This window comes from Drosophila bipectinata, chromosome XL, assembly GCF_030179905.1.
Source record: "Drosophila bipectinata strain 14024-0381.07 chromosome XL, DbipHiC1v2, whole genome shotgun sequence".
Classification (NCBI taxonomy): Eukaryota; Metazoa; Arthropoda; class Insecta; order Diptera; family Drosophilidae; genus Drosophila; species Drosophila bipectinata.
This window is the reverse complement of record NC_091734.1, coordinates 10162018-10174192: the sequence shown is the minus strand read 5'-3', so window position 1 is coordinate 10174192 and position 12175 is coordinate 10162018. Positions and strand designations below refer to the sequence as shown.

The 12175-nt window shown below is 38.4% G+C and overlaps 3 protein-coding genes across 4 annotated transcripts; 2 read left to right on the top strand and 1 right to left on the bottom strand.

The window, feature by feature from the left end:
- Positions 1–97: 97 nt before the first annotated feature.
- Positions 98–858, top strand: Tim9a (translocase of inner membrane 9). The gene is made up of 3 exons (XM_017233636.3): positions 98–330; positions 453–548; positions 612–858. The coding sequence occupies exons 1-3, from the start codon at positions 271–273 to the stop codon at positions 741–743; spliced, it is 288 nt and encodes a 95-aa protein (XP_017089125.1). The 5' UTR covers positions 98–270; the 3' UTR covers positions 744–858.
- Positions 859–2539, bottom strand: Ype (yippee zinc finger protein). Of its 2 annotated transcripts, none has more exons than XM_017233634.3 (4): positions 2337–2539; positions 1959–2181; positions 1733–1892; positions 859–1399 (listed from the first exon to the last, which is right to left on the bottom strand). In XM_017233634.3, the coding sequence occupies exons 2-4, from the start codon at positions 2074–2076 to the stop codon at positions 1312–1314; spliced, it is 366 nt and encodes a 121-aa protein (XP_017089123.2). In that variant the 5' UTR covers positions 2077–2181; positions 2337–2539; the 3' UTR covers positions 859–1311. The 2 variants fall into 2 exon arrangements, with proteins under 2 accessions (XP_017089123.2, XP_017089124.2); XM_017233635.3 differs by having other exon boundaries at positions 2342–2539.
- Positions 2540–2923: 384 nt separating this feature from the next.
- Positions 2924–4306, top strand: LOC108120125 (mpv17-like protein 2). Its single transcript, XM_017233642.3, has one exon. It carries the CDS (start codon positions 3287–3289, stop codon positions 4049–4051), a length of 765 nt encoding a protein of 254 aa, XP_017089131.2. The 5' UTR covers positions 2924–3286; the 3' UTR covers positions 4052–4306.
- Positions 4307–12175: the final 7869 nt, after the last annotated feature.

Genomic DNA, 12175 nt, shown 5'->3' with positions numbered 1-12175 from the left:
TATAACCAGAGAGTAGGCCTTAAAAATAATTTCGATACTTAAGAACGATTAATTTTCATTTTTCAAATTGATCAAGACATTTATATAGCAAGAAAGTATGTATATATTATAAATTTACAATTTTATATCTCGTCATCGCCTGGAAAGTGTCATACCTAACAGACACTATCGCACAGCTGTCTGACCTGCTATTATTTAATATAGGTCTGCCCTGGCACATTAGTTTCGACTTTGGAAATTGGAAACTTGAATCAAAGATAGTAGTACACAATGGCGAAAACCCCGGAAACTATTGCGCTGGAACAGCTGGACAAGGACCAGATGAAAACGGTAAGTAGACCGGCTTTCATCGCCAGAAAACTGCTCCCAAGTGGTGGCCAAGTGATGCAATGTCGTGGTTCTAAGATGTTCTGTCCACAAATCTGACTGTTAACCGCCTGGGCCTCGTGCAGTTTTCAGATTTTTTGATGTCATACAACAAGCTGTCCGAGATGTGCTTCACAGACTGCGTACGCGACTTCACATCCCGAGATGTCAAAGATTCCGAGGTAAGTGGTTGGCGCCATGCGGTTTAGGAGCATACCAACGCCAAATGGGAATCTCTCTTGCAGGAAAAGTGCTCGCTCAACTGCATGGAGAAGTACCTGAAGATGAATCAACGTGTGTCGCAGCGCTTCCAGGAGTTCCAGGTTATCGCCAACGAAAACGCCCTGGCCATGGCCCAAAAGACTGGGAAGCTGTAGTACTTTACATATGTTACAACTAGTTTAGATCCTGGCGATAATGCATTTCTGTTGCATTTGATTTGTCAAAATAGCTGAGTAAAGGACGAGACGATGGTAGCGGTTCGACCCGGAATTACTATTCGATTATTGTGGTACTTTATTGCTGATTGATTGGTGATTGATTACGGTCTAGAGATCTTGTTTGAAAAAGACACAATTGTGATCAGTTGTGATGGGCAACTGGAACAGGACCTTATCCTCATCGTTTCTAGCAGTTCAGCCTCATGAGAGTTTATGTTAGAATCGTGCGCCGCAGCTGCTTATGTGCTAGGTATGCCTACAACTACGTTAAGTAACGTTAACGTTAAGACAAGACCGTCGAATCCGAACTCGGATACGGATACGGGTCCGGGTCAGGGGCCGGTAACGAACACCAGATCGGTAACGAGCACGGCGATCTCTAAACTAGGTTAATGCATAGCAGCCATCCACAGTGGCTTGCTACTCAATACTTAGGGCTACACACGGTTTGCCAATGCGTGGTTCTTCTCTGGATCTCGGGTTGTCCGCTTCGTCCATGTTTCGTTCAATGACTTGTGCTGGGGGCTTCGGAGGGAAAGCCCTCAGCCTCGGTAATGAGGGCGTACTCCAAGATAACTCGGCCCTCTTTGTATCTGAAACAAAAGATAATAGTTTAAATTAGGAAATTAGGGATTTACGTAAAGTATATCTTGTAATTGCAACGTTTGTTATCTATGATTCATAGTGACAAAGAAAGAGACAAGAAAGGAAAGAAAACTTCGGCTACAGAAGTCTCAGGCCAGCGGAACAACATTCAATTCCACAAATTAGGAAATTTGTAACTTCCGTTCCATGAAGACCTCAAAATTGGGGCAACAACAGTGACCTATATCTTTAAAATAGACATTCATGGCTTTCAATCCAAGTCTCTACACTATTTTTAGGGATCACCACTATTATCATAGTCCAAATAGATTACTACGCACTTCTGCGACTCCTCGGTGGCGAACTCGTACATCCAGCCCAGCTTGGCACCACAGTTTTTGCACATAACGTCGCGGACCATGTGACGGCCGGTGAGCATCACTCGTTCTTGGATGTTGCTGAAGGTCAGGTTCACCACACGCTTGAACAGATAGGCACGTCCTGGGGGGTGACAAAGAGGGGGAATTGCATAACTGGAGGCATCCGCCACGAAGCAATGGAACTTACCGGTGGCGCCTGTGAATCGCGTACTGATCAGCTGGGTTCGGTTGGTCAGGTTAGTGTGGCATTGGGCGCAATTGAAGAGCTTCAGGCCACCAAGGTGCTCCAGAAAAATGCGTCCCATTCTGCTGTTGCCCCTCTCGCTCTAGCCAGCTGGCTCTCTCGCTCGCACTCGCGCTACCCACTCGCTGTGTGTGTGCGGGGTTCCTTTGTTTGGCACGGCTGGGCTCTGGAAAATCACCATAATGCTCAATCCGCAGCCGATACTTCTCCGATCACCTTGAAATGTTGCTGGGCTTATCTTCATTTTTTGCTTTTGTTTTGGATTTGGACTCCTCCTCCATAACTTGCACAACAACACAACAATGGCAACAACGTATTTACCTTACCCAGCTGTTTCAGCCAGATTTAGAATCCTTGGGCGCTGGTGAGAGGTCTTCTGCCAGGTTTGACGCAGTTCTGGTGAAAGATAGATCCGAAATCGCGTACCTGTGTTTAGAAATTGGTGTTAATGCGACGCTTGCAGAAAAGAAAACAAAACGCAGTTGAATGCTTTCTAGAGTTGTCGCCGAGTGTTCTTCTTCATCGATAGAAACTATTGGATGCAACTATCGTATCGCATAGAGATATAAATAAATGTATAAGATCTATCAATTATGTAATTATTATTTTCAATTAAGGAAGTTTTTGATCTGAAAGTGATTTGTAGTTTTATTTATTTTTTAATTAGCAAATCCTAAAAACATTAATGCCCGGAAAACTAGGTATGTTGTACATTTTAGTAAACAAAATGTTGTTCATACAAGCCTTTTTTAAAAACAATTATTTATTTTAAAATAAGGCATATCTTAAATTCTAATCAACATTAATAAACGTAATTAATTTACATTTGAAATACCACAATCCTTATCGATAACACAACCGATATTCTTTTCAAAACAGCTGATTGATTACCTACACGTGATAGCTTGTTGTTGTTACCGATAGTGTTTTATTTGTTGTTGCTGTTGCGTGTCCGAGTTACCTTTTAAAAGTCAAACAACAAAATTCGAAAAAACATGCGTACAAGTTTCTAAATTCATCCCAGGACCTTTGTTTTAACCCATCGCAACCCCCGCACCCACGACTGCATCCCAAACCGATTCGCGACTTTTCGACACCGTTGTATACATTATGGCTGGACCGCTAACGCTGGAGGGCAAGTAAAGAAAAAGCGGTGAGCCAGGAACAAGGAACAAGGTACACGGAACGTATTACTGATTTCTCGAGTCTCCCGGGGAGGCTCCCTATTGCAAGAAACCCAACCCAACCCCAACCGTAATTAGCCAAACGGCATGCAATCACTGCGCTGCCCAAGCCGCAGCCTACTCCTTTTGAACGCCGTTCGAGGACAGCGTTGCCTGCGTATCAGTTTGCCCAGGAACACGACGAGTGGCAGCGTCAGAGGCGGAACTTCTGGCGGCGCTGGAGCTGGTGGAGGTGCTACAGGTGCCAGTGGAGCGAGAGCGGGGCCAGGTGTTAGTGGACTCACGGCAGGGGCTCTGCAGAGGCTGCGCGAGTGGCATGCGAATGCCTTCAGCACTCGGTTTCTGCTCTTCACCAACGTAGGCATCTCGCTGACCCTCAGCTGTCTGGGCGATGTCCTCGAACAGCACTTTGAGATCTACTGCGGCGAGATCGAGCGCTTCGAGTCCACGCGCACCGCCCACATGGCCATCAGTGGCGTTACAGTGGGCATTATTTGCCACTACTGGTACAAAATGCTCGACAGGAGGCTTCCAGGGCGCAGCATGCGTATCGTTGCCAAGAAGATCGTGCTCGACCAACTCATCTGCTCCCCCATTTACATATCGGCCTTTTTCGTTACACTGGGCCTTCTGGAGCGCAAGGACAAGAACGAGGTGTGGGAGGAGATCAAGGAGAAGGCCTGGAAGCTGTACGCCGCCGAGTGGACAGTGTGGCCGGTGGCGCAATTCGTCAACTTTTACTGGATACCCACCCACTACCGCATCTTCTACGACAACATCATCAGCCTGGGCTACGATGTACTCACCTCCAAAGTGAAGCACAAGCAGACGCACCTGAAGAAGCTTCCCTAGCACCAGATGCTTGTAGATATCTCTTTATGTAACTATTTATTTCGACAAAATAACTTTGTAAATATAGACAATCGCCCCGTGTACAGACCAAGAAATGAAACAAAGTGGTATTTTGTCTTTGGGCTGGTTTACCAGTTTCATCGCATATCCTTTTATATTTTTTTTGTTGCCAAAAGAGCCTGGCTTAGCAATACATTCGAAGGTGTATTCTAGTCTAGATGTAATAGAATAATAAATTTTGATACCATTTGTAAACATTTTGTGGAATATATATCCTGAAAAGGGTATGGTGTTTTTATTACTTTTAAGGTTCTTCCTTTGATGGGAGATTCAGTCAAGAGATAATTATTAAATGGTTTGTTTTTTATAGAAATTGTTACACAAGATTGTACTTATCAATGGGATTCTGAAGCTTTAAAAGACTAGAAGCCCTAAAATAGGCAAAAGAACATTTAAAAGCTTCAAAGCTTCTCAGTTTTTAATTTGGGAATGGGATGAGGGGATGTTTAAAAATGGAAATAGTACCGGGTACTTTTAAAAAAAATATCAAGATCATAAAGGAGAATCTAATCTTGAAATACTATAAAAAAATAGGGAAAAGAATGGCATAAAGCCATTTCCTTAAAGGTAAACAAAGAAACCATTAATTTATACTCCCTGGAATTCATGAATATGCATTCTAGGAAACACTATATTTCGCATATAATTATGCCCCAGTTTGATGTAAAGCCACTTTGACATTTTATCGAGAGCACAATGCAGTAATCGATCTTAAGAAATAGCTATTTTGTGTTGTGGCAGCAACCTGTTTAATTACCTGATGGATAGTGAACGGTGGCTCGGATATCGAGAAACCGGTTGCAGGCCACCGAGTGCAGTTGCCACCGTTAACCGCTCAGGGATAGGACACTAAGTGAGGCCTGGAAACGGGCTAATGACCGCCTGGAATAGGGTGGGAACACTAACGGAGAGCAGGAAGTGAGGGAGGACGAGGCCCGTGCGATCTCAAGGCGATGACGCACATGGGGAGGCGTGATAAGGCTTCCCTCTAGCAACAGCCCGGCCGGGCTAACAAACATGCGATGCCTTCCAGATCGGATGCGGTGACAAGCCTACCTTCTGGCTGCCTCCCTCTCGGATCCCTCCCATCTATCTAGCTATTAGCTGATAAGTACTGCTTGGCAGCTACTTCATAATTTGCGGCACATTAAAAATAAATCACAAAACCCATCCCAGTGATAGCGACCACCCCTGATAAGGGGGCTCTTTGCAAAAACATGTAGAGGTATGTAGCTAAAAATATAGATGGGCACGTGAAATCTATTTCAAAAACAAGACTCACGAATATTATTTTCAAATAATCATATTTTGAAATAAATTTTAAATTTTAAATTTTAAAGACTACTAATAGCCAAGTTATAATTGTATATTTTTCTAATCTTTAATATCAAACTCCCCTCTCTAAAGTCGCGAAATATTTTAGAAACACGTCACTCTTATACCATATAAACCTCCGATATTTTGGGGGTTCTTGGTCTTTCGAACTCATATCCATTAATGGAACCCGCAGCTAGCAGTTCCACCTTATCTCGTTTATTTTATTTTGCCTTTTATTTCAAGAGCGTTTAATTAGAATCGTGCTTGACATTGATAATGAAAGTTGCCAAAAAAAAGAAGAAAAATAATAATAAATAGGCAAGAGACTCGCTTCAATGCCATGTGGATGGCAACGAAATCGAGTTCCTTTTGATATAAATAACCTGAATAAATTCCGAGTTTCTTGCCTCGCATTGATTTTTTTTTTGGTTTCGGGTTTGTTTCAAATTTATTTGAAGTGCTTGTTTTTGCTTTTTTTTTTGGACTTTTGGGCTTTGTTTAATTTTTTGCATTTATGTATTTGTGTCTGGGCCTGCTGATCGAGAAGAGAAGACCAGTCGAGACCTTTTCGAACCAGTTTTGCTTTTTTTTTGGCCAAGAAGATTAATATTCAGAATCGAAAGGCTACCTGGCAACTCAATCTTGTTGGAGGGCGAGTCCCTCTATAAAAAATATAAGATTAAATTTAATAAAAAAGGCTTACTTTTAATGGATGAGAACTTTTATTTTATAAATCCATCTTTCAAAATATCTTTTTTGAAGTCTGGTAGAAGCTGGGCTTTATTTTATTCAAAGTAGTATAATTATAGCTCGAAAACTCGTTGTTTGGCTTTGAAACAAAATTAAACCAAGTCTTATAAACCAAAAAAAAAACATTTAAAAATATGCTTTTGATTTTTTCTGATTTATTTTCTGATTTTTAATAATTATTTTTCTCAAACATAATTCTTGAAATCGGGGTAGTGTTTGTAATTCATTCAATTAATGCAACAAAAAAAATAATTTAAAATAATATTGAATATTTTTTAAAGGCATTTTAAAGGAACCACTAATTCTTCAGGGATCTATAAGTATTTTAGTTTCAAATTAATTCATTTCAACTGAGTTCAGAAGTCTATATAGAAGTCTAAGTGCAAAGTCTTTTTAAACCTGAAATGTTTTCACTTTTTTGTGACTTTCCTTAAAAAAACAAATAATCTTTCTAATTTATATTTTTAGATCTAAACTAAACCTATTTTTCTAGCCCAAAATTAAGCCCACAGAAGCTTAACAGCCATGGCATTACAACTTGTAAAGCAAACAGGGCGTATACGTAATGTGCATTTTGGGATTAAAGAAGACACTTGAGATGATAGTTTAATAGGCTTTTTAGTTTATAAAGGCCAGATTAAACTGGTTACACTACATATATATATATTTGCGATTCTGTTTTGGATCAATATATATATATTTGGGGGAAAAACATACTTTTGCTGACGCACTGCGTCATCTGTCATGCATTGAAATGCGTGAGATAATCCCCTCGCGTCGGATTGGTTGAATTTCTGGGCTCGTCTGCGTCCGTGTTTGCCTTTGCGCTTGAGACAATATTGTTTTTTATTTTAAATACAAATGCATTAATATGTTTTTTATGCTTCTTGTTCTGTTTTTTTTTTTCTTTTAGTTATATAAAGCAGAGACTGAAAGAGCAACACACGCGCAGACAGCCAGGTTTTTACAAACAAAAAAGTGAAAAAAAAGAGCGGCGTCGACCAAAGAGCGCTAATAATTTACGCAACTCACAAAAAAAAAAACCAAGCAAACAGGTGCCACAGATACAGATACAACGATACATAGATACTCCCATACTAAGATACTATTACTCAGATACATTGTTAATGGGCTATGGGTATCTATCTATGTATAGCATTTAAATTGGACACTCGACGACGTCCGACGATCTGACTTTTCGACTTTCTGGCTTTTCGTTGATTTGACGGATTTATTTTGCCAACTAGGCACATTTTTACATTTTTTGTCTGCTTTGTGTTTCTGGCAGTTCGGATCGGGTTTTTTTTTACACTTTTTTTTACTATACTTTTTTATGCCATATATTTTTTTGTTTCTGAATTTTGAGAGCCACGCGCAAGTAACTCAAAAATACATTTAGACACTCTAGGTGGGTGTTTCTTACAGTGTGTGTGTGCACAACTCTTTAGCGTTATTTGATCAAAAAAAAAGTTGAAGAAATATGATAAACTAAGAATGCTTTCTAGTTCTCTGGGGATATGGGTCTTGATGATAGAGTCTCTAAGAAGTATGCTGTGGTTTTTGTTTTTAAAAATCAAAGGACATTTTTTGGAAGGGATATTAACTAAAATTTACACAATAAAATAGGTAATACTTCTCTTTAATATCAAAGGATATTTTTTGGAGATATATTAACTAATATCTACACAATAAAATAGGTAATATGGTTCTTCTCGAGGTGTTAGTATTCTTATAATCCACCATTTATAGTCTACTATAGTACTTTTTAAAAGTTATACTATAGTTATGTTGTATAAAGTTGTATAAACCTATATATTAATAGTAACATAGTATAAAAAAAAACCAAAATTATAAAAACAATATATTTTACTTAAAAAACATAAACAAAAATTATAGTTCCTATTGCCTAGCTTTAAAAATAGAAATCATATTTAGCAATACATAGTAAGTATTCATACATTATTCATTTTAGAAACTTTAAAAAAAATATATTTAACAAAATAGTAACCATTTAAACTTTTTAGAATAATTTTTCTTAAGCAATAATAGAATAAACCTTAACACTTCTTTTTAATATACCAAAACCTCTCCTAGTCTTTTACTGATTTCCTGGTCTAATACTCCCTTGATACCCTATAAGTTTTGGATGTTCCAACCTTTGTGTACACTACAACTTTGTGGGTACACAGTACACACATGGGGCACAAATTTCGAACACATTCTCGTATATTCTTTAGCCTTTTTTTTTTGCGGAGAGCCGCACGTGTCGCTGACAAATCGGAAAATCAGACCACCACTTGATCGGTTCCATATATTCTACCATATATAATATACTCAATATAGTACCATTTAACTCCTTTTCTGAAAAGGGGGGCTTGTCTCAAGGCACGCGACTTGGCCACGATTGTGTTTTTTTTTTGGCCATAAACCGGCAAACGTTAAAAAGATCGTAAAAAAGCGTTATAATCGAGCTCTTTCTTGGCTTCTTTTTTTATGAACATTTTTGTTCCTTTTGCCCCCAACCTTGAAAAATAATATCTGCCTGGAGAGTGGTAGGTGAGGCGGGTGTGGGTGTGAAGGGGCGATTCGTTGGCGAAAAGAATCAATTAGAGAGATAGTCCCGGCAGCTGGTAAACACCAGAAATTCTGTTTTTTCCTTCCAATCTTTTAGATTTTTTTATTTCTCTTTTTTTTTTGTGCTATTTTTGAATGCCAAAGATCGACAGTGAAAATTAGTGGACAGAGGGGTGTGGGAGGAGGTGGGGGCTGCACAACTGGAGGGCGGGGGTGGGTGTTGGTCGGTACAAAGACCTTGAGCAGCAAAAAATGTATTCGGAGATATACAGACAAGAATATAAAGAAAGCCCGCGTAAGCAAATAAATCACTTGGCAGCGCCTACGATTTCTGGCCATCATAAATATCTATTTAATATATATATGTATGTATATATACGTGTATATATTTGTATATACTTTTAATATAGATTCGAAGAAATCAGTTGACCAGAAGTTAAGCCTTTCCATGTGGAAAAAGGAAATTGATTCGTTGGCTTAAGTTGGAAAGAATTCTTTATTAAAATAACAAGTAGGTGCAAGTGTAAGAATTATAAAACACAAATAAATGGTTAAATAAGTAAAAAAAAATAACCATAATACACAAATTGTATATTTTAATAAGTCTTCTTTGAAATACTTACTCCAAAGTCGTTACTTATACTTTAAAAGAGTTACTGAAAAGTGTTTCTTATTTTTTTTCCAAAAAGGGACCTCAAAATTCTAAGCGTGATTAATTTTAATTAAATAGTTCCATCTTAAACCTATTAAACTTAAGAATTTGGTGTTTTTTCGCATTTTCCAAAAGTCCTTAAAGACTTAAGTCCTTAAGTCCTAAGAATACTTTAAATTCAATTGCAAGGCTTGTTATTTAGAATACTGTTAATAACACAAACTAAAACTAAGAAAATAAATAAAACTAAAGACAAAAAATGTAAGGGGTAATGTATATAAAAATAAAGGTTTATATTAAAAGTTTAGCAAAAAGTTTTCACGATAATTTCATAACAATAAGATAAGAAAGTTGAGATGAGGAAAAAAAATAGGAATTCAATAAGATATTTAAGATTTTTGTTACTTGAAAAAAAAAACAATAAATAAACCACGAAAAGGTACAAGTTTTTCAATTGACTTTTGTTAATTAAGAATATCTATTACAAAACAAAATATTAAGTCTATTAAGTCTTTTTGTTAATTAAGAGTTTCTCTATTGAGAAGCCCACAAAAATCAAATATTATACTTATTTTTTTAATAAAAATTCCAAGTCAGAATGAATACATTAAAATGATAAAAATAAATACCTGCCAAATAAATGTCTGAATTAATGGGCGATGCGTAAAAAAATACTGCTAACGAGAATGGGAAAATAAATCAGAATGATGGAGATCGGGAACGGGAACGGAATCGGGCCCTGACATCCGAACTCTCATATCCCCGGATGACTTGCCGATTCCCTAATCGGTACGGTTGACTAAAATAATAGATAATGCTACCGAGGAGGGGAGGAGAGGTGAGCGGGGGAGGAGGAGTGGCAATGATAAAGCCACATTCATCAACTTGGCCGAACGATCGCGATCATGTGGCTCACAGCGGTTGTCTTTTAAAATATATATCATCCGTTTCCACTTGCCTCTGGAAATGTATCTGTATCGGTATATGTATCTTTTGGTTTTTCGGTTTTTTTGGATTGTTTATCTCTACCGCTTCAGTGACAGCCAAAGCCCCGGAAACGGGTATCTTGTGATCATACTGGAGGGGTTTTAAAGGGCGGGGCAGAGCTGGACTGATAACGAGAGTCCCGTGTTTTGTTTTTTTTTTTTTTTTTTGGGAGGAGGCGTGTGCCTTTCCTGATGACGTCAATGGATCGATAAGCCCCCCAAGATCAGGAAGATGAGCTAACTAACAAGGTTGATTCTCCAAAAATGCTACAGTTTGGGTCAAGATACTCCAATAAAATAAAATTCTAGAATAAATAACACTTTACTTTTAATCTGAAAAGCATTTTCCTTAAACAGGGAGGAAACCCCTCATACAGAATCTATATAACCCATAGATTTAATGTATATACACCCATAAAAATTAATCCTTTATACTAATTATATACGTAACACCCATTAAAATACGTAAATTCGTGGGTATTTATCGAAAAACTGGTCATCCGATCGGAACTGCGTCGTTTTGGAGACCCTTTAGCCCCGAGAATCGTGAATTGTGGAATCGAGAATGTTTTGAATTTGTGACTTGATTTGTTAGTCGATTCCCTGGAAGAAAATCATTCGAGTAGCAATACCCATTTTTAATTCCAATTACCTCGACACAGTTGGGCGCGATTAGGTTTGATTTTGAATCGATTTTGTATTGATTTGACGTCACTGCTACCACAACAGTGCGTAATTGGAAGAATTTGCAATGATTATGATACGATTTTAGAGTCATTAGCATTATAATAGCAAAGACGCCACTGCAGAGGCCTTACTGGAAAAGTAATACAGGGCCTGTCCACCCCAAAAGGGCGAATAATATTTGCAATCACTTCTAGAGGGAAAACCGCAGAAAACAACAAGAATCTCGAATGACGTTGTAAACTGGTGGCGGGCTGTTGTCGTTGTCAAGGTAACAATAACAAAATCTCCTAGAAAGTCATCAACAACAATAAAAACAAAAAAATAACCGAACGATTGTAAAGTCAGTGCGAAAAACAAGTCAATTCAATGGGGTAATATTGTGAGCATATTGCGCATACGCCATGTATTCCGATATGTATCTGTATCTCTTCACTGTATTTGTATCTCTGTTTCTGTGTGTGTGTGTGTGTTGAAAAAGTGGGCCCGTTTCAGACGAACGGGCCTCCAAAACACACACTCATACAAAAATGCCAAGAGAGCGAGATACGACACACCCCTCCATCTCACAGATACAAAAAATTGTGTAGCTGTATTTGTATATTTATGCCAATGTATCGCGTCCTTGATCGTAAAAAGTATTGTAAAGTCAGTGCAAGATCTCATTGAGTCATTTTTTTGTGGAATATTTGGTTTTATTTTAGGACATGTGGTCTTCGAAGCCACGTCTTCGATCAGGTGATACTTGTTTTTCTCCGCTCCATGACACCTCCGACTTGTTTGTGTATCTTTCGGTTAGTTACGTGCCCCCCGAAGGGAAATCGTTTATCAACTTGTTGTTTTTTTCGCCAGCCTTTTTTTTAACCCGCTGTTTGTTTTCGCTGCCAATGCCCGGCCAGAACAACAGAAACGTCCAGAAAGCCCCAAATCTGCAGCTGCAGGTTTTCGAATTTCACAATCAATAGTTTTGAAGTTTAAACTTTAAAGGCATAATGGGCATAAAGGGGTATAGGAGGACAATTATAATAAAATACAAAAGATCCTATACATTTTATAATGATCTTTTCTTTAAATTACATTTTTATGGCCATCTTTTGTCTT

Coding starts and splice junctions, on each gene's coding strand:
- Tim9a (XM_017233636.3), top strand. CDS start 271: ATGGCGAAAACCCCGGAAACTATTGCGCTGGAACAGCTGGACAAGGAC. Junction 331..452: donor ACAAGGACCAGATGAAAACG/GTAAGTAGACCG, acceptor GGCCTCGTGCAG/TTTTCAGATTTTTTGATGTC. Junction 549..611: donor GAGATGTCAAAGATTCCGAG/GTAAGTGGTTGG, acceptor TCTCTCTTGCAG/GAAAAGTGCTCGCTCAACTG.
- LOC108120125 (XM_017233642.3), top strand. CDS start 3,287: ATGCAATCACTGCGCTGCCCAAGCCGCAGCCTACTCCTTTTGAACGCC.
- Ype (XM_017233634.3), bottom strand. CDS start 2,076: ATGGGACGCATTTTTCTGGAGCACCTTGGTGGCCTGAAGCTCTTCAAT. Junction 1,893..1,958: donor GCGATTCACAGGCGCCACCG/GTAAGTTCCATT, acceptor GTCACCCCCCAG/GACGTGCCTATCTGTTCAAG. Junction 1,400..1,732: donor GCCACCGAGGAGTCGCAGAA/GTGCGTAGTAAT, acceptor CTTTTGTTTCAG/ATACAAAGAGGGCCGAGTTA.